This window comes from Penicillium daleae, assembly GCF_028827525.1.
Source record: "Penicillium daleae strain IBT 16125 chromosome Unknown utg000002l_segment0_segment0, whole genome shotgun sequence".
NCBI lineage: Eukaryota > Fungi > Ascomycota > Eurotiomycetes > Eurotiales > Aspergillaceae > Penicillium > Penicillium daleae.
In genome coordinates this window covers 1,771,952-1,799,587 of record NW_026623150.1, presented here as the reverse complement: position 1 = coordinate 1,799,587, position 27,636 = coordinate 1,771,952, and the positions used below count along the sequence as shown (strand labels likewise).

Genomic DNA, 27,636 nt, shown 5'->3' with positions numbered 1-27,636 from the left:
AATCGATCGGGATCTGGTTGCTTAGAATGTGGCAGTGTGACATTATGTCTGAAAGGGCAGTGTTGGGATGAATTCCATGGAAATAAGTAGTTTGAATGAGGCCCAATTAATTACCTTGCTGTACTCCGAATTGTGACCGCAATTGGCCAGTTAGTACGCGTTATCGTGTATGTTCTTCCACATTTTCTTGGCAGCAAACCCTGCAAACAGTGCAAACGGGAAAGGTAAAGGTCCTCGAGGAACTTCGTCAATGACCATCTCCATTCAAACAACCAACAATGCTGCCTCCTCGATCCGCCATCGGTCGAATACCAGGCCACCTCCGACCGGTGCTTCCTCCTCGGACACCCGGTCCAAAGGTTCGGCTCCAACCATTCACCCATCGCAGCCGACTGCTTCTCTCCCCACCGCCAGGCCGCCCGCAACTACCCTTCCTATCACAGTTGACACCGACTCGCTCTCTCCCCCGCTCTCCATCCACCTGCGCCAGCACTTTGGGCGCTTGATTTCTACCGAAAGCCGTGCGCACTTTAAAAAGCGTCTTTCCCGTGGCTTGAAGATTGGTTTGTCGTTCTACGCCATCCTGGTTCTCTTCCAGGTCATCAAGCTCGGTTTGTACCAAGAGGACATTGAGCATGAATGGCCTACGCCGTCGGAATGGACCTGGAAAAGCCGTTGGTGTCTGCGCTCTGCTGAGGCTATGATGCACCCCGAGCACATTGGCAAGTTGATGACCAATTGGCCCATGGTCGCAGGGTACCTGCGCGAGCTGCTGGAGCGCTTGGAAAACACCGACGGTGAAGGACAGGGTATCGTCGAACAAGACGAAGGTGGACTCCTTGTTGAGGGAGTGGGGAAAACGGGCTTCGATGTCTCTGCCAAGAGCGAGCACTGGCGCCGTGGCTATTTCCAAGCTCTCATGGGTGCGGCCAAGGCTGCGGAGAACTTGGACGGGTGGATGACGGATCGCAAGCAGAAGATCTCCGCGCCGGCGGAGTATGTCGTGGGTCCGTCGAACACACGGCCCAAGCCGATGCCTGCGGGCCAGAAGAAGGTCCCCCAGGAGGAAGACTGCGAGGCTGCGTCCCCGCCACCAGAGACCTTCTACATAAAGGTCCTGACGACCAAGGGCTTTGGTACGCGGCAGAAACTTGATGCCGCGCTTGCGTATGCGGATTGGCTTGATTTCAAGGGTCTCGGCCGTACCGCGGGTGATATGTACACGTGGGCGTTAGACATTGCTGCGGGTGGCCTCGACAACGACGCCAGTAAGGTTGTGGACCTTCAGACTGGCGTTTTGAAGAACAACGGTACTGATCTGCCATCTGAAAACATCCTTCGTGTCTCGACTGCGCTGGCGGTCCACAATGCCCGCCAGGGTAACTTGCCCACCGCTCTCTCCCTGTTCACATCCGTCCTGAAGGCGCGGCGCAGTCTCCCCACCACTGCTCCCTCTGTCTCTACTTCTCCATTCTCCCTACCCTTATCACCGCAAGCCTCCAATGACCCCATCACTGGGTTCGTTACCTCTCTCAAGAAAATCTTCAATCCACCCGAGTATCCACCCGCCCTTCCATCCGGTGACACACCTCCCCTCCGCACAGCAGCTTCCGCCTGCGACGAGGCCGGCGTGATGACATACATCGGCGAGATCCTTTATGCGTCATCATCGCAAGAACACGGTCTCGCATGGACCCGCGACGCCGTCGAGATCGCCGAGTCAACCATGCTCGAACTCACCAGTCCCGAAGACAAGCCCGCCCGCACACGCTGCGCGCAATGTCTCAAGGTCGGTCTCGAAAATTGGAAGACCATGGTCTCCACGCGAGTCGCCCAGGCGCGTAAAGAGCAAGCCGAGGGTAAGACCGCTGGCCAATCAAGATCCTGGTTCGGTGGCCGTAGCTCACAGAGCAAGGCTGAAGAGGTGAAGCGCTGGGAGGCGGAGGAGGCGCTGTTGGAGGACCGGATTCGTCGGCTTTTCCCTGTTTTGGTGGGGGAGTCGGGGCTGGATACTCTGTCGCCGAATAGTTCGTTGTTTGTGTGAGCTTGTGGGGACTTTGCATTTGCATATGAAATGGTATTGGGATTTTGGATGTGGGCGTTTTCATTCTGGCTGGGAGTTTTGGTTGGTCTGTATATTTGGTGTTGTATATTGCGCTTGTATCAATACTGGGATATATGTATGAATTGAGTACACATGACATCTCTATTAGTATGTTTGTACACATTTGTAGAATCTCGTTGCGACTTGTAGATGATGATTTTCTTACTTGCTTGGTTTAAGGCTAGACTTTGCCTGGATGAGTTGGGTTTTGTATGCCCTATGCCTCGATTCTTCGAACAAGGTCTCCCTGCCTTTTGAATATAAGATGATGAAGTGTCTGGATATTAAAAGCATTACGAGTATACAATATCAGATTGTGATCTCATGATGTGTAAGTAAAGCATGCATTAACCTAGATCCTAGCCCAGGGTGCATTCTTATACTACCATCCCACCCCTACCTCTATCTATACAACCCTAAACCTTCAAATCCTCCTCCTCACCCGTAGGAGAGAGTCGACCACCCATCATTCCAGGCTGACGTATATTTCCAAAGAGCTCCTGTCCCGGGAATGCGAGATTCCCTGACCACGGAGATGGATGAAATCGGCCACGAGGGTGGATACAGCCAAGCTTGGTAGAATGCCTTTGACTTTGATTTATGGGATGATCGATCTACTATGGTACCACAGTATGTAGACTGTAGACTGTAGAGAAATATGGCTGCAAAGTAGATGGCGCGCTCGTCATTGATTAGCTCTTGTCTGGCGCGTTCTTGTGTGATCCGCTACCAATTTAGACATTGATACATGTAGACCTTAAGTTATGCCAAGTTGGAAGGTGTTTGAAATGTGTAGCTTGTCATTCTACTACTCGTCACGGTGCGTTTGATTAGGCTCGTGGGGGCAGGTATGTTTTGCTGCAGGGCTTTGCCCTTGCTTCGTGAAGTGACGGTAATTTGGCTTTGTGGCGTACAGAGTTGATCATTGCTGTCTTTTAAATACATAAAATTCAATTCCTGGAGGGATTGATGTGAAGGTATATGTTGTTGTTGCACCGATCGATTACAATGTTTATGATACTTGTGTATACATCACCGATGACGACTAGGCGACGAAGCTATATTAGCTCAATGGAAGCCAGATTCTGATGGATGGTTTGAATAACTTGGTATATCCTGCGTTTTTTCACCCACAACCCGGGTTCTTTACTCAGAGAATGCCCATCTATAACGTGTGCACGTGATGGAGGCTGGACAGATCCACGGGTCGTCCTGAGCATTTCTCGCGGGCCCAACCTTAAAAAACTGGATTGAACCAAATCAACTACTCAAAAGGAATCGGACAGTTGACGGGATCCTGGCTGCTGTACCGATGAGACAAGTCCAGCGCTATGACCACCCGAAGTACAACTATAGGTAACCTTCTCAGTAGCGGCCTGAGTCAGAGCCCTCAGAGCCTCCTCGGTTGCCTGGCCCAGCCTGGATGTGGGGACAGTGGATGCAATCATACTAAATCATAAGCCCTGCTTCTTTCTCCCTGTCCATGTTCTCCTTCCCTGCCCCGATCCGATTGGGTTTTAATTTATTCAAGGGGTTAAAAGCCAGGCCCCAATCCCCGTGGGTGTGGAGCTTGGCTGAATGTTCGTCACTGTTGCGCCCACAGCCTCAGCGCCTTCTGAACAAGGCTCACTTGACATTTCCACCTCGACTTCTAAATTTCCCTTTTCACTCTCTCACTTCCTTTCAAACCACTCTTTCTTCCTTTCACTCTTTCCACCTCCTGGATCTTCCTCATTTGACCCTCCACCCATGAAGTCCATGTCCTTCTCAAAGACTTAATCTTTTCCCTTGGGTCCCTCCAAGACCACTTGATCGCCATGCCGACCAAAGACTTCCAGAGGGATCTCAATCAAGCCACTACCCCAGGCCGATTCACACACCTCACTCGCGTCAGGGCTGGTGAAGGCGATGGGTCAATTTCCTTCACCTACACCAGTCCTGAATCAGGAGAGACCTTTCGCTTCGAAGCGATCGTCGCTGGTATGTTCGATGTTCCACCAAGCTCGGGATCGGTGGGTCTCCATCTACTGTACAGGACTAACCAGCACGCAGATCCCCACGATTACCCCTCATCCCACGCCTTTTTTGTCTACTCCACATCAGAGAATGTGCCCGCAGAGATAACCAAGGCCGTCGATGAGGTTGCCACCCAGTTTGAGGGGTTGTCCATTGATGATGTGTTGTCGACCTTGGACCGCGTCGTCTCGGACGCAATTCAGGGTCCTACCCCAAAGTCTTCCGACGATGTGGATGACCTAGTAATGTCGAGCGACCAAGAGTTTGGCGACGACTTGGAACCCTCCGACTGGACAGAGGATGAGGATATCTTATTTGCTACGGCTCCAAGCCCTGCCAATGTACGAGAGAAGATCCGCCAGGATCTCCGTGCTGTGAAGCTCGCGGGGTTCAAGGTGGGATATCATGGCGATACAGCAGGCTCCATCATCGTGTCGGCGGCCATGCGTATCTCCAAAATGGGAATCTCAGAAGAAGCCATGAGCGCGTGGAATCTGCGCCCTACCGAGTATTTAATTCTCTTGACCCGCTACAGTCGATATCAGACCATGGAGGACCTCAACGTCGGCGGCGATTCAATGATTCAGATGCGAGTTGGGCTATGCGATTCCTACAAACCCTCGCGCGCGAGCACCATCAGAGCTTTCCAAGGAATGGGTAAGACAAATAACCTACCGTCAATGGATGGGGACCATGACACAGGCCCATTCTTACGAGGGTTATTCATCGGGACGGCACTGGACAAGCTGCTCAATGAACGATTCCTTCATATTGTGAGGGTTCGGTTGAAATACGGGTTGTCATGGACCGGCGCAGAAAAATTCTTTCAAGTCAGCCAAGGGAAGTTTATCGGTCCCGATGATGCCAACTCGCCAGAGTTTGCCCTGGAGGATACCTGGATGACACCGGCCCCTAATTTCCTACAGGCAGATTATATGGCCGAGATGAAGCGGTCTCCACCAAATATCTCATTCCCTCTTCTCGCCCAGCTATTCCTTCTACGCCACTTCGTCAAATGCACCGAGTTTTGTCTCGTGTGTCATTGCAAAACCAATGACACCTTCGAGGCGCTGAAGCCCTATGTGTGCTCAAACGGGCTTTGCCTGTTTCAGTATATTACCCTGGGCATGGGACCAAGTCTGGAATACGAGATTCGCACTCAGCCATATGTTGTTGATATGCTGGTCTCCATAGCCTATGCAAGGGCCAAGTCTGGTCGTCTGGAAGATTTTCCAACTGGGCTCGGGCTCATTGTTCCGGACATTTTGCTGCCCGGCACACAGTTTTCTCAACCCGGGAATCGATTTGCTCCACAGAACCCTGAACCAACGAGTATCAAAGAAAGCGACCCGAGGCCTACCAAATATTATCAGGCTACACTATCGACGACAAAAATGGAAATCTCCCACGACTTTGTCCCCCAGGTGAGAGTTGGCAACTGGATATTCATCTCCAACACGGATGAACCTGTGAACGGAAACGTCGCATGGCATTGTAGGGTGCAGCATGTTGGAGAGACCTCTGCACATGTCACACTCTCGCGCCCCATCTCTCGAGGCGTGCAGCTAAATGAAGCTGACGTCCTTGGGAACTATCCGGTGTCGACACCGGTAAAGTATGTCCATTATGACACGAACTTTGACGACATCCCAGTGGAAAACAAACGGAGCAGTATGATCATGCTCCTCGACGCTCTTCCTTGTATTGATGCCATGTCAACGTTCCTGGGTCCTAGTGAGTCTGGCAGGTTGCTTTCTTCATGGCAGGACACGATAAGCCCGGGCGCTCTGGACCTACTTCGATGGATTGTAGCCTCCAATCGATCGTGCATTCTGCAGGATGGCATGGACGCGGATCACTTGGTATCCGATATGAGCGGATTCCTGCAATTCCGGTTGATCCAAGGAGCGCCTGACAAAGAGCAACGTTTCTTGGAAGCCGTCAGCGAACAGGCCGCACGCACCAAATCTGCATATCCCACAATCTTTGCCTGGCATGGCAGCCCCTTGTATAACTGGCATAGCATTCTCCGAGAAGGCTTGCACTTCAGGGAGATTGTACATGGGCGTGCTTTTGGCAACGGTGTATACTTGTCGAACCTTTACAATACATCGGCCGGCTATGGTAGCATAGGAGGTTGCAGCTGGCCTCAAAGCAAGTTGAAGATCCAGTCCATGGTATCCTTGAATGAAATCGTCAACAACCCGGGGAAATTTGTGTCAGCCTCCCCACATTACGTGGTGACCCAGCTTGACTGGATTCAGCCCCGATACCTTTTTGTGCAAGTGGGAAACACTTCTACCTTGCCCGGATTGTGGGAGGGGACTGTGCCGTCTGCTGTCTATGAACAGGACTCCGCGTATATAGTACAAGGTCCGCATGGAAAACCTGTGCAGATCCCCATCTCTGCGTTCAGCAGTAAGCGTCGACAAGGTCTGACCATCTCACCCGGCAAAAAAAGCAAAAAGAAGAAGAGAAATTCCCAGGGCACGCCAATGGATGTTTGCTATTTCGATGATGCAGCGAGCATCGGAACTGACGTGGAGGATCTCACGATTCTCCTGTCTGATCCGGAGCATGAACCGGACGGCGTATCTTTCAAGAAGAAGAAAGTCAGCACTGTCCCCAAAACCGACTTCATCCCAGGCACCTTGAAGGAAGACTCTTTGCCTCTGATTTCACCTCCCGCCTACGCGACTAGCTCGGCTACAACCCTTCTCCAGCGGCATCTCCAGGCAACCTTGAAGATTCAAGAAACCGAACCACTCCACGAGCTGGGATGGTACGTGGATCCTTCTCTGATTCGAACAGTCTATCAGTGGATCGTCGAGCTGCACACCTTCGACCCAACCCTTCCTCTTGCTCAAGATCTCAAGACTGCCAAGCTCACCAGCGTCGTTCTGGAAGTTCGCTTCCCCGCGCAATTCCCCATGGATCCTCCATTCGTCCGCGTCATTCGCCCGCGATTCCTCGAGCTTGCCTTTGGTGGTGGCGGCCACGTCACGGCTGGAGGGGCCATATGCATGGAACTACTCACCAACTCGGGCTGGTCGGCGGTTACTTCGATTGAAAGTCTTTTGCTGCAGGTGCGCCTCGCGATCTGCACCCGTGATCAACCAGCACGACTGGCACATGGTCGACAGTTTGATTACTCGGTTGGGGAGGCGGTTGCTGCTTACATTCGCGCTTGCCGAGCGCATGGATGGGCGATACCGAAGGATATGGAGGCCATTTCGTGGGCGTGATGGGAGTCTAAGCGGTAGCTAGATATGATCATGCTACATATTGCTATTGATTCATCTTTCTCTTTTCGCAGTGATATTCCAAGCAGCGTTTGCTTTGGAAATTGAGATCTCGTTCTACGGTTTTTAGATACTTATGCACCAGGAGATGTATCTTTCTAAAATACCATGCCAATCTATTCATTATGATTAAATACAGATCAATCCTTCTTCTACACTCTACAGCCATATATATCCGCACACTCTCTAAACTCACTCCACACCCACCGCAGCCTTCCAACACCCAGCAATCCTATTCCAATACTGCTCCGGATGCATCCTCATATGCCCAACATGCGGCGACCCCTCAAACAACTCCGTCTCAATAGCCCGATACCCCAACATCCTCACGCCCGCAACATTCTCCTCCAAATCCTCAAACCCAATAATCTCATCCTCCCTCGAATACAAATACAACCGACTACTCTCCCGCCTCGTCACCTCGGCCTCATTCATAACCCGATTCGCCCACACCCCGGACGCCTCCGACCCCTTCATCACCTCGAGCAGATAACTCCCCCACAAAAATGCCCACCACAGCGCCTGCGTAACGATAAACGGCCACGGAAACATCTTCGCCGTCCCCACCGCCATCGCCCGCGACCACCGGCCCACCTGCGCGGAGAACACTAGCCCGCCCGGCGTCGAGTCGCACACCAGCAGCTCGTGCGGCATGGTTTTGTCCTTGCCGTGCCGCTCTTGGTACGCCACCATCGCGGCGGCAACGAAGATCCCACCCGTGTTGGACATGGCGTGGAGCAGGACGCGTTCGGGTTCGGCGGCGCCGCCGTCGCCCGTTGGCGTTGGGAAGACGGTGTCGATGATGGGCATCATGGCCGCGATGCGGTCGTGTAGGGGTTGGTTGGAGGCGTGCAGGGTTTTGGAGATGGCGACTAGGATGCGCGAGGAGGGGTAGAGGGCGTGGAAGCCTTCGGCGTATTTGGAGACGTGTTTGGGCATGCCGTCGCCCCAGCCGAAGATTATGATTGTTGTTGGGTGCGAGGCGGGTGGTGGTTTGGTGGTTGCGTTGCCATTGCGGAGGTAGATTCGGTCTGATAGTGGGGTGAAGCCTGGGAAGGGCGCTGGTTTGGGTGGCATTGTGGATGGAGGAGGGTGTAGGTTTTGTGAGATGTTGGCTCTTTTCTCCTGATGGTTTGCGCGAGTGATGATGTCTCGAGGGGGGTTTGTGATGTTGGCGCGTGGAGATGCCTTTGTTCTCTCTTCAGGAAGAGGTGGTGCTAATCGTGATCACCGATGATCTAGCCTTCCTCTTTCTCCCTCTTTATAAGAATGATGCTGTTCCGCTGAAGCCCGGATACGAAGAAAAAAAGTCTCCATTTGGACAGTCCGGACAGTCTGCTGTCAGCTCGTTGGGGCGATCTTCGTGCTCGGTAGATATTTTCTGAGCCAATGCCTTTACGGGGGGTGGGTCGTTGGGAAGAAGATGGACGCGTTGGCAAATCGCGAAACGGAGTTGTGCCTCGGCTATTACCTTTTGGGAAAGTTTCTTAGATTAGAGATGGGACCCACTTTGGATGCTCTGCCCAAGACAAGTAAGTCAGTGTGAGTTCTCTATGCTATAGGTATGGAATATTGTCAAGAAGGAGTTGGGTAGAAATGTAGATTAGCTTTGTATTTTCTTCTGAGCACATTCAGATGAAAATGCTACTCTTCTACTGCCAAGTATTGCATGTGGAACATGTCAATCGGGCGCCGCAATAATTCACCGGCGGGGGGATCCCGACGGAAGGTTTGAAAGTAAAGTTTCCAATGACAAGAGATATGAACATTAACAGCATTGATTAATCTTCCTGAGTCATGTATGGTTTATCCGAAACCCCCCTATTTAGAAGGAAAGGCAGGTAATGTTTTTACTGTACGGCAACCTCGAGGGCTTGCAGAATTAAGTACATCTTTCCGTCAGGAAGTGTAAGTGGACTTGGAATAAGTAAACCGAATATGACAGCTAAAGCTGCAGAAACGTTACGCGCAAGAGATCGGCATTCAACGAAGCCTAATGTAGTGTTACCAGACGAATGGACCATAGATGTTGACTTTCCTGACGCATGACGTGAGTCTAATGATCATCGGGCTAGCTATGTTTCTAAGGGCCCAGTGGAGATCAACGAGAATGCAAAGTATCCAAACATTGCCTCGAAGTACTTCGAATAGTGTTCCAATATATCAATTCCAATTACTTCTTCGGAAGGGCCAAGCCTCATAACTGATATCCAGGAAAAGGAAATACCGACAGTGCTTCGTAGAACTATATTACTCTCTCTCTCTCTCTGAGTTGTTGTGCATTGAATCAACCACAAAATAGATTATAATTCCCAAGATGACTATTTTGTTATTCAATATCCATGTATTCAATTCCATGTTCAACCCAAGCTACCCTTCACCCAACTAAAGCATACCAGCAATAGCAATAACCGCGGCAACTCCAAAAGGCGCAGCAGTAACCATCGCCTTAACTGGGGCAGCTGCAGCACCAGACGGAGTCTGAGTCGCCTGCGAAGCAGTAAACGAGGCAATACCGCCAGTAACCAGAATTCCCGCACTCGTCAACTGATTCGTGGGCATATTCTTATTCGAAGAAGAAGTGGAAGTCGAATACCCAGTGCCATCAACCGTACCACTAGCCCGATAACTCATACTGCACGAAGCAGACTCGGTGTAAGACTTCAACTCGCACTTCCACTCCCGAGTCACGGTAACACCATTCTTCCCGGTAACATCGGCGGTGTAGACACCCGTGAAGCTCGCGGTCGCGGGGCCCTGGATGATGGTCCAGGGAGTCTTGATGTCGCAGCTGAGTGTGTTTGCGCCGTCGAGACATTTGACTTCGTATGTTGTGGCAAGCGCGTTGATGCCTGCGACGCTGGCAGCGGTGCTTTCGTAGCGGGGGATGGTGATGCTCCAGTCGGGGTATACGATGCCCTTGGTTGTGCTGCTGCTGTCGGCGGCGACTAGGGCTGTAAGTGCCGACGCCAGAAATAGGGAGAGACGCATGATGTGGTTGTCGATTTCTGGCGAGATGAGAGAAGTACGAGTGGAGGGATTTGTGTAGGTAGGGAACTGATATAATCTCGATGAGAACTTGAGGAAGATGTGCTGGCGACTGACTAATAATAAATAAGGCACGTCTTTTAAGCCGCATCCAAAAAGTTTTCTCGTGCAGCCTCGCGTATGACCCTCAGACCCCTATTGCGCATGCATCAGAACCACTAAAAAGTGAGCTTACCATGTTCACCAACCCAATAGGCCCGCTGGGATGGTTTTATTGGATATAAGCCTGTAACTTGGCCGGAAAAACTCCCCCAGAATGGGATAGAGCGCGACGAATTGATCCTGAGGACCCCTTGACCCCTAAGAATCCTAAAGTGGGTATTATCTCCGTATGTTCGGAGTTCGCTAAAATTACTGACTCATAGAGTCGAAGAACAGCCTTTGACATCTCTATGACAGATATAAAGACTGCTCAGATTGCTATATGAAGCGTAGAACATTGAGCCTGAGTTTCGGAGCTGGAAGTGAAGGATGAAACTCCAAATATCGGAGACTGTCTCGCTAAAACTTTTATCATCTGGGCTAGTCTATTCTTAGCGCGGGTCATGCCGGCTGAACCGGCATAAAGTAGTAACCCACTGACTAGTTAAACAGCCGGGAAACATGACCAAACAAAACCAGAGTTGATGACAAGAGCAGGGAAAGCAAACTGTTCATGAAAAACCGTGAATGAATGTGCTTCTCGTTGGAAGAGTTGAACATCGGATTGTGGAAACATGGCGATCCCAAGAACTTATGTGGCAACAGAGAGACTTCAAACCTAGTAGATGTGGGGGCTAAATTATGTTCAGTGACACCCAGAAAACTCCTTCAGTTTTATTGAAGGTAGACCCGATCTTTATAGGTTGATGGAATCTGAATAGAATGATATTATACTTGAATCTGTTTAATCTTTGTGTGTAACAAGTCATTTATGATGGATCTTGAGATACTGGCTCGTTCGTTAGATGCGGCCCTCTCGTTGCGTGTGGTCGACTGATCGAGTATGCTTCATCCGTGGATATCGTTTCGTCTGAGAAGACAGTTTCATCGAAGGGTTCCTCTTCAGGTATAAGAGCCGGGCCTGGATAGTCTTCCGGTCGGTATGTGTACATATACCCACTTTCGAAATGTATATCCTCTGGGTTAATGACGGGTTTCTCAACATCAGGCCATGTTGCATGAACGACATGCTCGCCTTGTAGAACATGCTTAATATTAAGCATAGTACTATACACCAGACCCCAGCTAGTAGCAGGCTCCATTTGCGCTTCACTGTCGTGCCCACTTTGATCGGTCCCCTTCGAAGGTAACCCTGCAGATCGGTACGTTCCAAACAAAGATGGATACGGCGCAAAACATTTGAGCAAACCACTCTTGCACATGCGACCAAGCTCTATGTCGATCTGGTCGCCTGTCTGCAGTTGATCAGCGAAACCGGATGGGTTGACTGATAGCGCGGCGAGGATATGCTGGGCACCACGGTAGCTCATGGCGTAGGCAGGTGTGCAGGCGGCGTCTTGTTGAGTGCATACCAGTCGTGTAGTATCTGGTCTCACATTCTCCGGCGGACCATGATAATAATTTGGGAGGTGGCTCGGTTGAGGTATAGTTGGGTCGTTTGGAATCATGTAGAAGGGTAGTTCGGTCTTGCATGAGGCACCGCAATGTCCTAGCCAGAGGAGATCCCATTCGTCTCCATACGGGGACTCTGCGAGAGTCTGAGTTGTGCCTTGAAGGGATCGGACAGCGTGTGCAAATGTTTGGAGTTGAGGTTTGATGGATATGTCCCAATCAACATCGTCTTCTAGTACGAGAGCAGTGCGCAGGCCCTGTTGGACAATTCTAGCAGAGTATTAGCCGGTATGAAAGAGAGTAATGTTATGGATTCTGCGCATACCGTTGGGCTGCATTGAGATGCGCCCGAAGACAGGCAAACTCAGTGGCGGAATGCTCATAGTTCCAGTTCTAGAATGGTGTTAACAACAAGATCAACCTCGGCCACAGGATTCAGTAACGAACATATGTATAAGTTTTGGAATTCAAGTCGTTCGGATCCACTCCATCCATAAAGTCAATCACGAACCCAGTAATTGAAGAGCCCAGGACTAACTGGTCGCGCTTGTCTGTCCGACTCGGCATGTTGATAGCCAAGATTTTGTTGAACTATGTCCATATTAGCGAAAACGGCACGGCGAACAAGGGATCTGTTTTTGTATTATGTACCCCTAATGTAGCATTCATGATGTCTTGAATGCTTTCTTGGAACTGATGCTCCTTCAAGATCTCCTGTTCTTCTTGTATCCTCTGTTCATCAGAAACCATTTGGCTATCCAAGCTTTCCTTGATCCCATGGGCTTGCTGATAATAAAACCTTAGGCATGTCAAGACAAATGTGACAAGAGCCATGAGCGGAATAATCCATCGTATGGATCGCAGTTGAAAAGTTGTTGATCCCATGTTTGGCGACCTGTAAAATGGGGTATGGCAGGCTGCCCAAGCTTACGGAAAATCAAGAGCTTATTGCTGATGAAAAGGGAAATATTCCCATTTAAAGGCGAATTTGCTATGGATGATCTGCCCCCAATAGAGAAGTATCGTATCCCTAGTCTGACGGGCCAGAAAGAGTGATGTGCAGTGAGGTGGAGACCATTGCAGCCAGATCTGAATGATCCGACTCCTCTCAAATCGAAAAAGCGACGAGGGCTACTTCTTCTACCCTGTCGGCGCTGAAAAAGTACCGCTCTTTGATTGCTCAAAATTTATCACCAGTGCTGTCTTCACTGATATCTGCATTGGTGCTGTGGGTGTATTTTTCGTCCAATATGGCCCCCACGAGGCTGGTTGGCCCCCGAGATGGGGTTGTGCCCTCTGTCGACGGCAAACAATAGAAGGTTCCACAGTGTTATTTTGAGCCTGATTCTCGGCTGTGGTGATACCTATGGAACTACAGTAGCTCTACTAGCTGCCAAACTATCGTGGATGTCGATAGTATGATGTCGCTTCGCCTGTAGATGAATTGGCCATGAGCTGCCTCAGGCGTCCAACATTGTCATACTCAGGCGTCCAACATTGTCATATTCCGTCATCTCCTGCAATTCAATCTATTTTCTTCTTTTGACTCTCCAGTCTCCACACACATCGAGTTGTTTGGATTGCTTCAAGCCACAGCGAATGAGTACTACCATGAGACGATGGAAGACCAAGAGCTGTGTGCCTTCAATGCATGACCGGCTCACCGTCCCAATACTGCCCTGCAACCCCCGGTTTGAACTGACGAGATATATAGTGCTCCCGATATTCATGAATTCGAAGTCTGGCACTGAAAGACATCCAGAAACATTCATGGTTATGCCATAAATGCAGGGAGTCTTCAGGGCGCCTGTTCATGAAACCCTAGACACCGTCATGTACTTGGTCAGTTCCACGAACCCCAAGGATGACTGAGGGCTATCGCAGTAGCGTCCCGGCCAAACAGGGGTCATCGTTCATCCAATAAGCAGCGGTTGTGGACATAATTGCTAGTACTCAATGGGAATAGCCGAACTGGAGGCCCATGTTACAGCCAATCACAACTGCATCTTCGCCTTGTTGACAGGGGAAAAACCGACTAGCAGAGCCTCAGTCGCGATTTCAGGGTTTCCGACCGTACCAAACGAGACATTGTCTGGCTTAGGACATTGCAATTTCCCCCACCTCCAGACCGGAAAACCCTCCGAGTCGTTAAATTTAGCACGAGACGCGCTATGACCCGGCACATAAAAACATGGCTCTCGCCCCTATCGGTCTCGGAGGCTCGTAAGCATTGCCTCCCCCAGATCCTGCAAACGAAGCCTCGAACATGCGTGGGGTTAACTGGAAGGTGACCCTTGCGGTCGCGCTGGTAACTGGGAGCGCGACTGCCATTGATCTCAATGTCAACGATGAGAGTGAGTCTTCCGCGGACTATCTCCTAATTTCTTCGTCTGAGATCAAAACTGACGTTAGAAAGCATCCGTCAAAAATGCCGCTGGCGTGGCCGCGAAAAACACCATGTCGCTCTACGATGACCGAGACTCGAAGAACATCCCCGGCAAATTGGATGGCGGCTGGTTCGAGGGTGGTGTCATTTTTGATGCTTTGATCAGATACTGGTACTACACCGGCGACGCTTCCAATAACGATGCCGTGAGCGAGGGGCTGTACTGGCAACGCGGAGACAACGACTTCTTCCCCTCGAATTATAGCCAGTATCTCGGAAACGATGACCAAATGGTCTGGGCCCTCGCTGCCATGACCGCAGCCGAGCTGGACTATCCTCAGCAATCCTCGATGCCGTCTTGGATCAACATGGCGGAGAACGTGTTCAACGAACAGATTCGTCGCTGGGACGAGGATAGCTGTGACGGTGGCATGCGCTGGCAGATTTGGGCTTATGAGGCTGGTTATGCCACCAAGAACGCTATCACCAATGGCGGTCTGTTTGAACTCGCTGCTCGTCTAGCACACTTCACCAACAATCAAACCTACTCCGACTGGGCAGAGAAGATTTGGGACTGGAGTGCCACCACCCCTTTGCTGAAAAATGCTACCTGGACAATTGCGGACTCGACCACTTGTCAGACGAACTGTACCGACCACAACGACTACCAATGGTCCTACAATTATGGTGTCTACACGACCGGCGCTGCATACATGTACAACCTGGTGAGTTGGGAAGCTGTGACACTCTCTGGAGGATATGGAAGACAGAGATTGAGATTGCAAGATCCCCTGCTAACAATCACGTAGACAGAAGGAAAGTCTAAGTGGAAGTCTGGCCTCGATGGTCTTCTGAACGCAACCTCCAAGTTCTTCCCTACCCATGGCTATAACAGTGACGATGGCACCATCATGGTCGAGATCACCTGCGAGCCCGCCAAAACTTGCGATAGGAACATGGAAATCCTGAAAGGCACCTTTGTTCAGGGTCTTGCCCAGATTACTGTAGTTGCCCCTTACACCTCATCGAAGATCCTACCACTGCTGCAAGGCTCCGCGACCGCTGCCGCGAAGACCTGCACCGGAGGCTCCTCGAATCTTTGTGGAGCCCACTGGTACGAGAAGACATACGATGATAACGGTAGCATCGAGAACCAAGTCGCTGCCCTCAGCCTCTTCACGTCCAACCTGATCGCATTCAACTCGCATGCCCCCGCCACACAGTCTACTGCGTCAAACAGCACGGTTACGACCAGTGGAAACGGGACCACCACGAGTTCCGGTGCTGCAGGTGCTACCAAAACTGGTAGCAATGCTGCAAATGTGCTCGCCAGCAGCTCTGTTGGCATCACCGCAGCTATCTTCGCAGCTATTATCGCTCTTTTCTAAGTAATTGGTCTCACTCAAGTGATCGAGGCTTAGTATTTCCTTTCTTGTCTGTATTATTAGTGAAACTAGCCCTCGCAGATATCCCCTTTGTACCAAAATTAGCGGTTACAAAGAGAACCCAAATATGAGAAACAATTTACATTCGAACACAAATAAAAACATCGAGAATCAAGTAATGCCAAGTCAGTTCCCCCTCGCATTACTCCAGATATCTGCTCCAGACATCCGCATCAGGCAGAAGCCACACGATTATCGCACCGCAGGTCTCTTGAGATGGAGCCTCGGCGATGAAAATGGACCTCAATTGGCTAGGTATCGCCGACCCCAACGAGCTCTAGTTGTTACTCCATGGGGGTGGGTCGGTTTTTTCCGGGGTGTGGGTTAGAGCCTGAGTATTCGCCGGGGAATCATGATGAGCTTGGTTGGAGCTCGGAAGGTTCGGGTAAATGCCGAGACTATTGGATATTCGGGATGAAGAGGGTTGCTTTTACATAGTGATCGTATCACAGTCCACGGTCGCAAATGGTATTCTCGTTGTGGGTTTGTGGCTTAGTTGGCGTGACTATTGTGCATCAACAAATATTAGAGCCCCATTTGGTTGGGGATCTCGGGCTGGGGAATGGAGTCACGTCGGATGAATGGAACCCTCCTTAATGTTAGTTAAATAGTCGTCTTCTCTTCCCCTAGTACTACTATATTTGGTGGTACAAGTTTGGCTACAAAGATCCTTCCAGCTCGCTACTTTACCCCACAGAATGCGCCATTCGACATCAGGCCATGAAGAATTCCAGAAGATTGCTTGATACGAGCATGTGGCCCAAAGAAATGTATGCTTGAAAATTTTGACAAAGCGATTTGGATCTATCAGCGGCGGCGGATAGGGAGGTCGTAGACCAATTGGATCGAGCCGGATATTCAAGCCTTTCAAAGGCTTGCTGGATATAAGCTTCGCAAAATAATCAGCTTTGTAAGCTTCGCCTTACCGCGGCAGGAAGGTCGTGGCAAACGTGGCACCCGCGATCAACTTTAATTATTCCGACCAGCGCTGGCGGCTTGTGTGGCTTGTGGCTTATTCGGAGATCCCGGAGGCCAGATCCAGAGGCAAACCTCCAGAAGAAGCCGATCATTGCGGTCCTGCAGGTCTGGCACAAGTTCGTCCATGGTTGCCGAGAATCTAGTCACACGGCGCTGGACGGAAAGAGGTCTAGCTCCCGAGTATCACAGATCCTGTTGCCCGAGAGGGCCTGTCCCTGGGCAAATTTCGGCTTCCGGTCTGGAAAGCCCCTTTGTCGTGCGTCCTGCGTAACCCGGTGAGAATTTGAGAATGCCCCCCTTATCTGTTACATAGGCAGATTTGGTCAGATTATTATTTGAGAAGAGATAGCAATCCTTCTTTCTGGGCGTGGCCCACGGCTCCACCAGTGACCCAGTCGTATCTGGAGGAAGATACGGAGGTACAAGGGGCAACATCCTATTCGCGCAAGTCAGTGTTCATGTGGCGAGATAATTTCGAGATCCATCGTCATTGCTGCCCGTCGCAAGTCCTCTTCCCCAGAGTAGCATCGCAGTAGTCATAATTCTTCAGCCAATTGTCAGCATCTTTTCCCCATGTTGTTGCGTGGAAAAACCGGACGATGTACCCCGAACATAATGTGTGAGTTCCCCCCCCCTCCCCGGTGGGTAATGGAAAATCAAGGCCCAATAAGGCTTGGTCAATCAGGTTAAGCTCTGGGGCTTACGATACCTGCCATGTTTCCGTGTTTTGTCGGACCGCGCTGGGCCAACGCCCTGATCGACCCGATGCATCAAGCCTGCGCGATGAGTGGCCGAAAGGGCCGATTCGGTGCTGAGAGCCAATGATGGGCCCGGCATGTTATCGCCTCCGCCAGGGCCTTGTTGGACCCATTTCAGGATTTGGCTTGAACAGGGTCTGGATATGCGGTGGCCCATTACCCCAAATCCATTACCTAACAGCCGCTTGATTGCTGGACTCCCCGCGTTGTTCGGGGGCGTGGAGAATGGAGGGCAGACTCGGGCGGAAGGTGAGATTCGAATGTGGCCCGGTTGTCATACCGGAATCGGCGTATTTGTTTCCACGTCTGTCCTCTCTCTTTTATTTTTGAAGATCTCAGATCGTCCTTTTTTCCTTCTCAACCTGCACTGCAATCACGTCTGCAGAGCACACCCCTGCCCACCATGGACGAAAAATACCTTGACGATGATACCCAGTTGGCTCAGATGGGCCACAAGGCTGAGCTGAAGCGGCAATTCTCTTTGCTGTATGTATATCGGGTTCGGATGTGCCGGAGCCGCATCGCAGGGCTGACCATCTGGATGTCTTTTCTAGGTCGATGCTGGGTCTTGCTTTTGCGATTCTCAATGTATGTATCGGGTCGACGTTCATCTCTGAGCGTGAAGAATTGACAACTGACAATCTCGTTTGACAGTCTTGGACCGCACTGTCAGCTAGTCTATCCCTCAGTTTGCCTTCTGGAGGTAGCGTGAGTGTTGTTTGGGGTAAGTTACTCCTGACGCCGAGTGAAACCCAGCAACCATATTGACCTTCTCGTATTCAGGCCTGGTCACTGCTGGTATCTGCAATCTGTGCATGGCAGCCTCTCTTGCCGAGTTCCTTTCAGCTTATCCTACGTGAGTGTCTGAATTCACTCTGTGTTGGTTCACAATTTCCTTGGCATGACTAACCCCGAGAATAGTGCTGGAGGTCAATACCATTGGGTTGCTGGTAAGTCAAGACAGCCCTTTTTTATATGATAAGCTGATGCATTTGACTTACACCGAGTTTGTCATCACAGTTAGTAAGTATTCAACTTGGAGCCGACCATGAAATCAGTGGAAACTAACCAGCATGCAGTTTCTTGGGAGCGATGGATGCCAATTTTGTCTTGGATCACGGGCTGGATCAACTGCTCCGGCTGGGTTGCCCTGGTGGCGACTGGCGGTTTGCTCGGTAGCCAGCTGGTTTTGGGAGTCATCTCTCTCATGAACCCGGTAGGTACCTTGCATACTCACTCGGTTGAACAATCGCTAATTACCGTCTACTACTAGGATTACGAAGCCCAGCGCTGGCACCAGTTCTTGATTTACGTTGCCTACAACCTCGTTGGATTCGCGATCAACGCTCTTATGAACAGAATCCTCCCTCACTTCAACAAGGCTGCCTGTGAGTTCCTGGGTGCTCTAGTGTTGCATATCTAGCTCTCAACTAATCACCCGGCAGTCATCTGGTCGCTTACTGGATTTGCCGTCATCTGTATTACTGTTCTCGCATGCGCCTCGCCGAACTTTAACTCTGGAGAGTAAGTCTTGACACACGATGAGTACAGGTGGAAATGAAAGCTGACCAAATTAGCTTCGTTTTCCGCGAGTTCCTTAACGAGACTGGATGGCCTGATGGTATCGCCTGGCTGCTCGGAGTGAGTAACTTCTGCTGAAACCAAACGTATTTTCAATGCTAACAAATCATACAGCTACTGCAAGGTGGTCTTGGTGTGACTGGATTCGTAAGTTTCTCCTCCCACGATACGCCAATTGACAGCAAACCTGACATGGGTCTAGGATGGCGTCGCCCACATGATTGAGGAAATCCCCAACCCCTCTGTGGAGGGCCCCAAGATTATGATTGCCTGCGTCGGTATCGGTACCGTCACTGGAACCATCTTCCTCATCGTTCTGCTGTTCGTCGCTGGTAACATCAACGACATCATCGAGTCCTCCGCCGGCCCTCTCCTGGCTATCCTGAAGCACGCCACCCAAAACAACGCTGGCGCCATTTGCCTGTTGATGTAAGTGACCTGGTTTCGAAGTACTCCGATCCCTATCCTAACCATTGCCTTAGCTTCCCCCTCGTCTGCATGCTGTTTGCCACAACTGCCATCATGACGACTAGTAGTCGCATGTGCTACGCTTTCGCACGAGACGGCGGCCTTCCATTCTCAGGTTTCTTCTCAAAGGTCCACCCGAAGCTGAAGGTGCCTTTGAACTCGCTGATTCTTAACCTGGCTCTCGTCATCGTTTTCGGCCTCATTTTCCTGGGCTCCAGCAGGTAAGAATTGGACTTTCTCCTCCATCGCGATGCAGAATGCAGCTAACATGGAACAGTGCATTCAATGCCATTGTGTCTTCATCAGTCGTCATGCTCGACTTGGCCTATGGTATTCCCATTGCCATCAACTGTCTCCGTGGACGCAACACCCTTCCCGAGCGGGCCTTTGCCCTCCCCAACTGGCTTGGCTGGATCCTGAACATCGTAAGCATATCATGGTTACCTTTTGGCGAACATATTCTAACAAGTGTTAGATCTCGCTGGTTTACGTCACCTTGACGACCATTCTGTTCCTCTTCCCTCCCGACCTTCCTGCTACGGGCAGCAACATGAGTATGTGGTCCATTTTAATTCACAATTTTCACATTTCTCTGCTAACCGAGAAACAGACTACTGTGTTGCCGCCTTTGGCATTGTCTTTGTCATTTCCACGATCACTTGGATTGTCGACGGTCGCAAGAATTACGTTGGACCCCGAATTGAGGTGGAAGTGCTTGCTGGACAGGCCGGTGAACATGCGGATCACCCACCAATTCCTATGGTCGAACAGAAGGCGTAAATACCTTCAATACTTCTTGTAGCAATAATATTAGCGAATGAGATATTCACTAGCTGGTTGTTTAGTAGCACTGAGACAGAATAGCCCTTCTGGATATATGCCAAGCCGTATATACTTCGAGCATGACACGTGATAGAGCCGAATTTAGTATTACGTCATTGATAGTTCTTGCCTAAGGCCTTAATTTCCCAACAATCCACAGCAGATCTCCAACTCCGCTGAACTCACGATAGGCTGATTTTGACACAATCATAAACGAACTCGTATTGATTTGTGCCTTTGCTTATGGGAGCTGTGTTATCCTCTTCTTACCAAGGCTCAATCAGTGCGTAACACAACGCGGGGTTCCACGCGTCGGGCCAATTCAAACTTCCCCATTACCAAATAACTGAGCACAGCAACACCATTAAACCAACGCAACGATGTTCCAAGTTCCGTCCTTCAAATCTCTCAAGCTCTTCTCCTGGGGCGAAAAGCAAGCTATCAATGTGCCCCCAGTCAAGAGCCATGACCTCGAGAACGCCCAGGAGAAGAATGCGAGGGCATTGAAGCACCTGCTCAAGCTCAATCATGCAAATCATGCCATTTTGTTTAATAACCGAAAATTCCATAATCATGCTCCTCATGTGAGATTCCTCTTGTTTCTTTTCTTACGTTCTCGCCTTGACTGATCATGCTGACCCAATCATCTTGTAGTTTCTCAGTGCCGCGTATTTACTGGGCGCGGATGCTGATGATCTGACTCGGGTCTATGAATCAGAGTCCAAATTGCTGGTCGCATGGGATGACTCACCAGCGGAAGTCACCAATGAGGATTGGAAAGACCACTTGGGGCGACGAGAGTATGTCTTCAAGCTTTGTGCGTCACGCATTTGCTAAGACTGAATGAACAGATATCAAAAGGCTTTTGTGGACTTCTTCGAAGATGAAATGGTCCGGCTTGGCTACGACTGGAAACAGGTTGTAGCGGAGTATCTTTTTTCTGGTGAAGAGCCCCTTTTCAATTCTCTTATGACTGACCGTATGTTCACCTTTTCATTCTGGGAAGATGCACCGGAATACTCACAATAAGTAGTCGGCCATCCGTTGATCCATCTTGCCTACGCGTACGAAATGTCCAGCCGCGAAGTTGCAATGGAAGCCCTTGGACTGGTTTCGGTCTGCTACAACACGATGCACAAGTATCTTGACAACCCCGTGCTATCACAAGTCGAGGCATCCTACCATTCGACGTCACCATTCGAGATCATCGAGAAAGTCCGATCTGACAAGAAGCTCGATGGGCTTTTCGCCACTCCAGGCGACCACAATCTTGAAAAGCTCTTTGAAAGCCATGAAGATATCCTTCTTAACCACTGGAACGCATGGAACATCGAAAATCCAATCGAGCAGTTCCGTGAGAGCCAGGAGCTTGCCGCCGCACTGTTTGTCGCCACGCACACTGACTCAACTGAAACATACGACTTCTTCTTCGTCCACGTACTGACAACCAGCCACGCTGTGCGTGTTCTCTTGCCCTACATCCCCGCCAAATTCCAAATTCCCCTCGTTCGCCAATGGTGGCTTATCACGTTGGCGATTTTCATCGCGCAGATGCGCCCGAAGATCACTATGGACAAGATTCGTGGCTATGATCTCAAGGGAAGGGATTGGGCCTGGACTGCGAAGCAAGCTGTTAAGGGGGAACAGTCGACTGATTCCCATTATGTCAAGGCTCTTCGGGCACTGCAGGAATGTGCATCCACCTGGACTGATCATGACAGCTTTTACTTGAAGGCAGCTGTGAAGTTTGCCGACGAGTTCAGTGGGTGGGGTGGGTTTGTATGACACTGGTTGGCATTGTCAAGTTTATCCGCGTTTGATTTTAAACAAAATTCAACTACCCTATATCCAGAAATTGCATCAAAATCGAAAATTTTGCTATGGATACTCCTCTAGGTGAAATATCCTCAACAACGACAGGGGAAAGTCTCTCATAATTCTATCTGTTTCTGTGTCTCTTCCCTCGCAGAGCTCTCCCACCGTTCCCACGAAATACTATAATCAATAGTATCCCTCCACAAATCATCAGGATCACTCCTAGGAGGCAAATTCTTGCCATTTCCTGTTTTCGCTCTAAGCCTCCCCTTCACAAATCGCATATGCCAAGGCACAACACCAACCCTTTCAAACCCCATCTTCTCCGCAAGTCTAGCGCTCGCAATATTCATCGTACTAGTTCGCCAATGAACTCTGCGCAAGCCAAGACCTCCTTTTTCAGAGCCCTCTAGACTGTACTGCAACGCTAGCCCGACCGCATTCCTTGCGACCTGCGTACGCTGGTAAGGTGGCAAAATGATAATGAAGCCGATTTCCGTGCAGAGATGGATATCTGATGTTCGCACTAGGCTGATGGTGCCGGCAAGCTCTCCTTCTGGGTCATCTGCAGATGGAGGGCGAGTCTTGTCGATGATAGCGAATGCAAATGAGGTGGGATTTGAAAATGATAGAAGCGATGTTTGGGAGTGTGAGTGGAATTCGGCTTTGAATTGTTCTTCTGAGGTCCATGGACCCATGGGCATGTGTGTGTATAGTTCTGGATGGGAGGATGAGAGGTGGAAGAATGTACGGCTGTGATGATCTGGGTTGAATGGCACGAGTTTGACGCGATCGTTGAAGACTTCGCGTATGGGAAATAGGAAGACGGATGATTGGGCCATTTTGTGAACGTGGCTTAGCTTTTGGAGATTCGATCTTTGGAAAGTAACTCTTGAGGCTGGACTCGTTAGCTTTAGAACTGTTAACTTCAGCCGATGATCGGTTGTCTCGTTCTCTTCTTGGCTCGTATTAGACCCTTGGAGAGCCGATCTCCGATATACGGAACTTCCCTTGATTTGACAATCCGAGGATGGATGAAGGCGGGATCAGTAATAGCTGCGCTAAAGGTGGATTTTTGGCAGTCAAGAGATCTCATGAGAACTATTGGCTTGCATGGAGAGGCTTCAAGGTCATACCTTGGCCGATGAAGACATTCTAACCTCTGGCAATCGTGCTCGTCTTGAAGTACCCCGCCTTGATCCTATTCTCCGCAGCCAATCACAAAATCAAAAACTAGATAGTATGTTTGGAATGCTTCAAATGACGAGTGATATATTGGTTTCGTAGAGGACATTATGCACGACGACTATGAGCATACCCTGAAGTTCTTACGTGCCCTGGTCACTGAGTCTTGGTGCTTCTAGTGAGAACCGAAATCGATGAATCCAAAAACACAAGGACAACTCTGGAAATGCACTGCTTAGCTTTGCCTGTTCTAGGACACCATAAATGAATATCTTCCGGCATTGTCCCCACTCTTCTTTCAGAATATGTCTGGGACGAAGGACTCGAGATAGTTTCGCGGATGGAATTGAGCATCCCAACCTCCATGCTTAGTTCAAGGGAGTACCTATTCGATCAGTAAGTCCGCAAAAGTATATTTATCGTTTAGTCTTACTTCTATTAATTTCTTTGCGAATTAAGTATGTTCTAGTGCATGTGCACGTAATGATGGTTTTTCTAGGCAGTTTCGGTCATTCTGTCAGTGACCCGCCCGATTTCGGGAGGTGAAGTGCTTTGGTGCTTCTTGATCCGCTGTAAAATACGTTACAGCATCGTAATCCAATTCAAACTTTCCCAACGACTCTTTGAGAAGCTCGCCGATACGCATCCCGCTGTAACCAATCTGTGACCGTCAGGCCATTCGAGTACGTCACAGTGCCCCACGAGTTGCTAGTGGGAACTTTCCTCTCTTCGATCACCCACACGTCTCTGATTCTTCCAATTCACTCTAACTAACTAACTCACCAGAGATCGACATGAGTCAGCATATCCAACCGTCAATCGAATCTATATTCGAGAACAATAAGAAATGGGTGTCATCAAAAAAGGACGAGGACCCGGCCTTCTTCGATAAGCTTGCAGCGGGGCAAACACCAGACTACCTGTAGGTCAGCTCAGCGTCCGGCTTACATTAGGACCAGTTTCAAGTTATACATCACCTCTGCTTGTCCAATTGCTCACACCCTCCAGATATATCGGCTGCAGCGACAGTCGCGTCCCCGCCAACGAGATTATGGGCCTTGAGGCTGGCGAGGTCTTCGTTCACCGCAACATTGCCAACCTCGTGCCCAACATCGATCTCAATGTTATGTCGGTAGTCAATTATGGGGTGCGACACCTGGGCGTAAAGCATATCATTGTCTGCGGTCACTACAATTGCGGTGGCGTCAAAGCCGCGCTAACACCGACCGACCTGGGCCTGCTCAATCCTTGGCTGCGAAACATCCGAGACGTCTACCGCCTCCACGAGAAAGAACTTGACAAAATCGAAGATGAGAACCAGAGATATAACCGCCTGGTCGAACTCAATGTGATTGAGTCGTGCAGGAATGTCATCAAGACTGCCGCTGTTCAACAAAGCTATCGCGATAACAAGTACCCAATCGTTCATGGCTGGGTATTTGATCTACGTGACGGCCTACTCAGAGACCTGCACATTGATTTCGAGAAGATGCTAGAGGACGTGATGAAAATTTACCGCCTGTCCGCGGACTCTGCTCACATGGAGACGTCTGGTGGAGCTTGATGTGGTGAATAAGGCACTATCGGCCTAGTGCGAATGCCAAATGAAAAGCACATGCAGGAGTTTGCGGCACGCAAGAACACTTCAAGTTTCAGGAAAACAAAAAAATGTGGTATATTGAATGGTTTGAACGGTACATGGAAATGAGACAGACATAAAAGCGAAATAGAGCAACACCCTGATCATGGTTCCTCTACAGCCTCGTTCAATGAAAGTGCCCTCCCAACTGTTGGGTCATAAACGATTCCGTGTAAATCCAATTGTCCCCTCCTCATCGCATCGGCCACTTCCGAGATGTTGCGTAAAGAACGCAATTGTTCCAATATATTCAGTTCGACGAAGGATCTATCGCGTTGGGTAACGGGTAGTCGGTCGATGTCGTGCCGGTGTTTCGCATGGAGGGAATCAAGCTCTCTGTCAAATATTCAGTCCAAATCCGGCATTGTATGGCCCAAAACTAGACGCACCTCAACCATGGGCCTGGCAAACCATTCCTCGATGTCGCTCTCACAATACCACACCCGTAATGACCACACACGACGATATGTTTGACCCGAAGATCAACGACTGCGTGTTTTACCGAGGTCTCGCAGGATAGATCGCCGTCAATAATCATGTTGCCGAGATTGCGATGCTCGAGCATCTCGTCGGGCAGAAAGTCCAGAGTCGTTGTTTCTTTGCAGTCGCTATCCGAACAACCTATCCAGAGGATCTGTTTCTCTGCCTGGTGCGGGCGTGGTATGAAATTCGCACCAATCGTCCGCGTCGCATAATTCGAGCTTCGTGGGGTTTCTAGCGGTTGAGAAGGAAGGGGTTGGGAGCAGCGTCATTAAACATTCGGATCGGCATCTTGATTCTGGGGCTTGCAGCACAAACGAAGCGCCGGCCTGTGTTGTAAACTTGACGGTAAAACATTTATAACGGAAATCTTGGGGTGCGTCTGAGTATATACGGCCGGGGAGGATGTTGTTTCGGCCTTGAGCGCAAGTTCAGTGCGGCAAATGCCGGGGCGCGAGTTTCATCGTGAGGGAGCGTATTTAATGGTAATCGATGAAAGGGGGCTCACCCAGACTTCAAGAACGATCATTGTGGGGTTGATTGCGGATGTGCTTCCGGATGCGATGCTGACAAGTCTCATTGGAAGAGTTGATTCCATGTTCCAATCCGAACGGCGGCTCAGATTGGGCAAACCTTCTACGTGGGGTCTAGTTGGCCGTTTCTTGACCCGCCTTGAAGTCATTTACTGGATAAGAATGACTGTGGTAGATGCTGAAGGCCGAGAGATTTCCGTACGCTCTGCAATGGCGAATCAGGTCTCATCTTCGGATCCGAGAACTGGTTGTGGGGCGTGCCACCCGTAAGCTTGCCGACGCCGAGGTCAGGAACGAGCATACCAATTCACTTGAACCAGACGCCGGTTGAATAATAGCCATAAGAAGTCGATGTGATATTTCCTGTAGTTAATATTCTATTGTGCTACTACGGAGTCGTTGGGCAAACATTCCTTGAACTCCTATCCAAGCTCAACGCGAGTCAACTGTCTTTGATACACTTCGATTTCAATCACCTTGGAGTTGCGACCAATATTGCAGAAAAACGAAAACACGGACTTTTGATCCAAATATCTCGAAGAAAAATTACTGGGAGACATTGAGTCAAAGGTATCGTACGAATGGCTCGCTGGATACGGCATCACATAGCTAATTGTATACCATAGCGGCCATCATGATCATCACACGCGGGTTCTCACTGACAAACTTCGTCATCGCTAGCTCAGCCCTCTGTTTCCAAGTCTGCGTCTTATACCCCTGGCATCATAAGCTCGAGGATGAATTCAAAGAGCTCAAAAGCGAACACCTTCGTCTGATCAAGGAGAATGAAGAGATCCGGGTGAAAGAACTACAAGGGATCAGGGAACACTTGGGAAACTTCTACCGCAAATTGGAATAAGGAATGGACCTTGAAGGCTCCTAGCACGCTGTTACAAGTATTTTGCAAGCTGTTTCTCGCTGAAATATACATGGCGGTGCGATAGACTGGAAATAGACTATACCTTGCTGAAACTTGCCCGCTTGTCACTGCGCACGACAATCAGCTAAAAGAATCTGGCTTTGATGAATGTAAAGATCAGAATCTTCATATGCCATGTTTTTACATTCAATCCTAGCATGGGCTTTTTCTTAGGATTGAATTATATGGGCTGGAATGTCACATTCCGCACTCTCAATTACTTCCATGGATCAAACAGAGTAACCTAGAGTGCCTGGAAATCAAAGATTAAATTCGAGACCTTGCATTGCTTTGTAGTGATGTTGTTCTGCTGGTCTATTCGTCCGTCACATACTAACTTCATTTCGCTCAGCACTACCTTGTAAATTTTTCATTGTACGAGTCTATTCTACATTGAGGACGGACTTGGGTTGACGCGGGCTTCGCATGTTTCCATGACACCTCATGGATCATCGTTCATGAAAATGAAGATGTCCTTTGTCAGTATCCTAAAGGCCATGGATGGAGTACTCGGTGCGCCATCAGTCTATCTAATTACGATAGTTGAATACGCTACCACTTCTTATGGGCATGAAAGTGTTGCTTGGAACCCAGAGGATCGCA

General features: G+C 49.8%; 11 protein-coding genes across 11 annotated transcripts; 7 read left to right on the top strand and 4 right to left on the bottom strand.

Moving 5' to 3' along the window:
- Positions 1–250: 250 nt before the first annotated feature.
- Positions 251–2,044, top strand: N7458_001668 (uncharacterized protein; the record flags this gene model as incomplete). Its single annotated transcript, XM_056905051.1, has 1 exon — positions 251–2,044. The coding sequence occupies one exon, from the start codon at positions 251–253 to the stop codon at positions 2,042–2,044; it is 1,794 nt and encodes a 597-aa protein (XP_056769158.1).
- Positions 2,045–3,921: 1,877 nt separating this feature from the next.
- On the top strand, positions 3,922–7,365 carry N7458_001667 (putative ubiquitin conjugating enzyme; the record flags this gene model as incomplete). The annotated part of the gene is made up of 2 exons (XM_056905050.1): positions 3,922–4,084; positions 4,157–7,365. 2 exons carry the CDS (start codon positions 3,922–3,924, stop codon positions 7,363–7,365), a joined length of 3,372 nt encoding a protein of 1,123 aa, XP_056769157.1.
- Positions 7,366–7,614: 249 nt separating this feature from the next.
- Positions 7,615–8,499, bottom strand: N7458_001666 (uncharacterized protein; the record flags this gene model as incomplete). Its single annotated transcript, XM_056905049.1, has 1 exon — positions 7,615–8,499. The coding sequence occupies one exon, from the start codon at positions 8,497–8,499 to the stop codon at positions 7,615–7,617; it is 885 nt and encodes a 294-aa protein (XP_056769156.1).
- A 1,308-nt stretch (positions 8,500–9,807) lies between these two features.
- On the bottom strand, positions 9,808–10,413 carry N7458_001665 (uncharacterized protein; the record flags this gene model as incomplete). The annotated part of the gene is made up of 1 exon (XM_056905048.1): positions 9,808–10,413. The coding sequence occupies one exon, from the start codon at positions 10,411–10,413 to the stop codon at positions 9,808–9,810; it is 606 nt and encodes a 201-aa protein (XP_056769155.1).
- Positions 10,414–11,381: 968 nt separating this feature from the next.
- On the bottom strand, positions 11,382–12,909 carry N7458_001664 (CAZyme family GT25; the record flags this gene model as incomplete). Its single annotated transcript, XM_056905047.1, has 4 exons — positions 11,382–12,294; positions 12,350–12,417; positions 12,472–12,615; positions 12,676–12,909. The coding sequence occupies 4 exons, from the start codon at positions 12,907–12,909 to the stop codon at positions 11,382–11,384; spliced, it is 1,359 nt and encodes a 452-aa protein (XP_056769154.1).
- Positions 12,910–14,290: 1,381 nt separating this feature from the next.
- Positions 14,291–15,798, top strand: N7458_001663 (glycoside hydrolase family 76 protein; the record flags this gene model as incomplete). The annotated part of the gene is made up of 3 exons (XM_056905046.1): positions 14,291–14,378; positions 14,441–15,135; positions 15,220–15,798. 3 exons carry the CDS (start codon positions 14,291–14,293, stop codon positions 15,796–15,798), a joined length of 1,362 nt encoding a protein of 453 aa, XP_056769153.1.
- Positions 15,799–17,994: 2,196 nt separating this feature from the next.
- Positions 17,995–20,420, top strand: N7458_001662 (GABA permease GabA; the record flags this gene model as incomplete). Its single annotated transcript, XM_056905045.1, has 16 exons — positions 17,995–18,077; positions 18,146–18,179; positions 18,246–18,315; positions 18,375–18,447; positions 18,513–18,541; positions 18,612–18,614; positions 18,671–18,807; positions 18,865–18,979; positions 19,037–19,115; positions 19,169–19,232; positions 19,287–19,319; positions 19,375–19,601; positions 19,655–19,861; positions 19,918–20,065; positions 20,116–20,194; positions 20,251–20,420. 16 exons carry the CDS (start codon positions 17,995–17,997, stop codon positions 20,418–20,420), a joined length of 1,551 nt encoding a protein of 516 aa, XP_056769152.1.
- Positions 20,421–20,842: 422 nt separating this feature from the next.
- N7458_001661 (questin oxidase family protein) lies at positions 20,843–22,247 on the top strand (the record flags this gene model as incomplete). Its single annotated transcript, XM_056905044.1, has 4 exons — positions 20,843–21,046; positions 21,117–21,262; positions 21,314–21,441; positions 21,496–22,247. 4 exons carry the CDS (start codon positions 20,843–20,845, stop codon positions 22,245–22,247), a joined length of 1,230 nt encoding a protein of 409 aa, XP_056769151.1.
- Positions 22,248–22,393: 146 nt separating this feature from the next.
- Positions 22,394–23,119, bottom strand: N7458_001660 (GNAT family N-acetyltransferase; the record flags this gene model as incomplete). The annotated part of the gene is made up of 1 exon (XM_056905043.1): positions 22,394–23,119. The coding sequence occupies one exon, from the start codon at positions 23,117–23,119 to the stop codon at positions 22,394–22,396; it is 726 nt and encodes a 241-aa protein (XP_056769150.1).
- A 1,137-nt stretch (positions 23,120–24,256) lies between these two features.
- Positions 24,257–25,026, top strand: N7458_001659 (carbonic anhydrase; the record flags this gene model as incomplete). Its single annotated transcript, XM_056905042.1, has 2 exons — positions 24,257–24,384; positions 24,471–25,026. The coding sequence occupies 2 exons, from the start codon at positions 24,257–24,259 to the stop codon at positions 25,024–25,026; spliced, it is 684 nt and encodes a 227-aa protein (XP_056769149.1).
- A 1,722-nt stretch (positions 25,027–26,748) lies between these two features.
- N7458_001658 (uncharacterized protein) lies at positions 26,749–26,973 on the top strand (the record flags this gene model as incomplete). The annotated part of the gene is made up of 1 exon (XM_056905041.1): positions 26,749–26,973. The coding sequence occupies one exon, from the start codon at positions 26,749–26,751 to the stop codon at positions 26,971–26,973; it is 225 nt and encodes a 74-aa protein (XP_056769148.1).
- Positions 26,974–27,636: the final 663 nt, after the last annotated feature.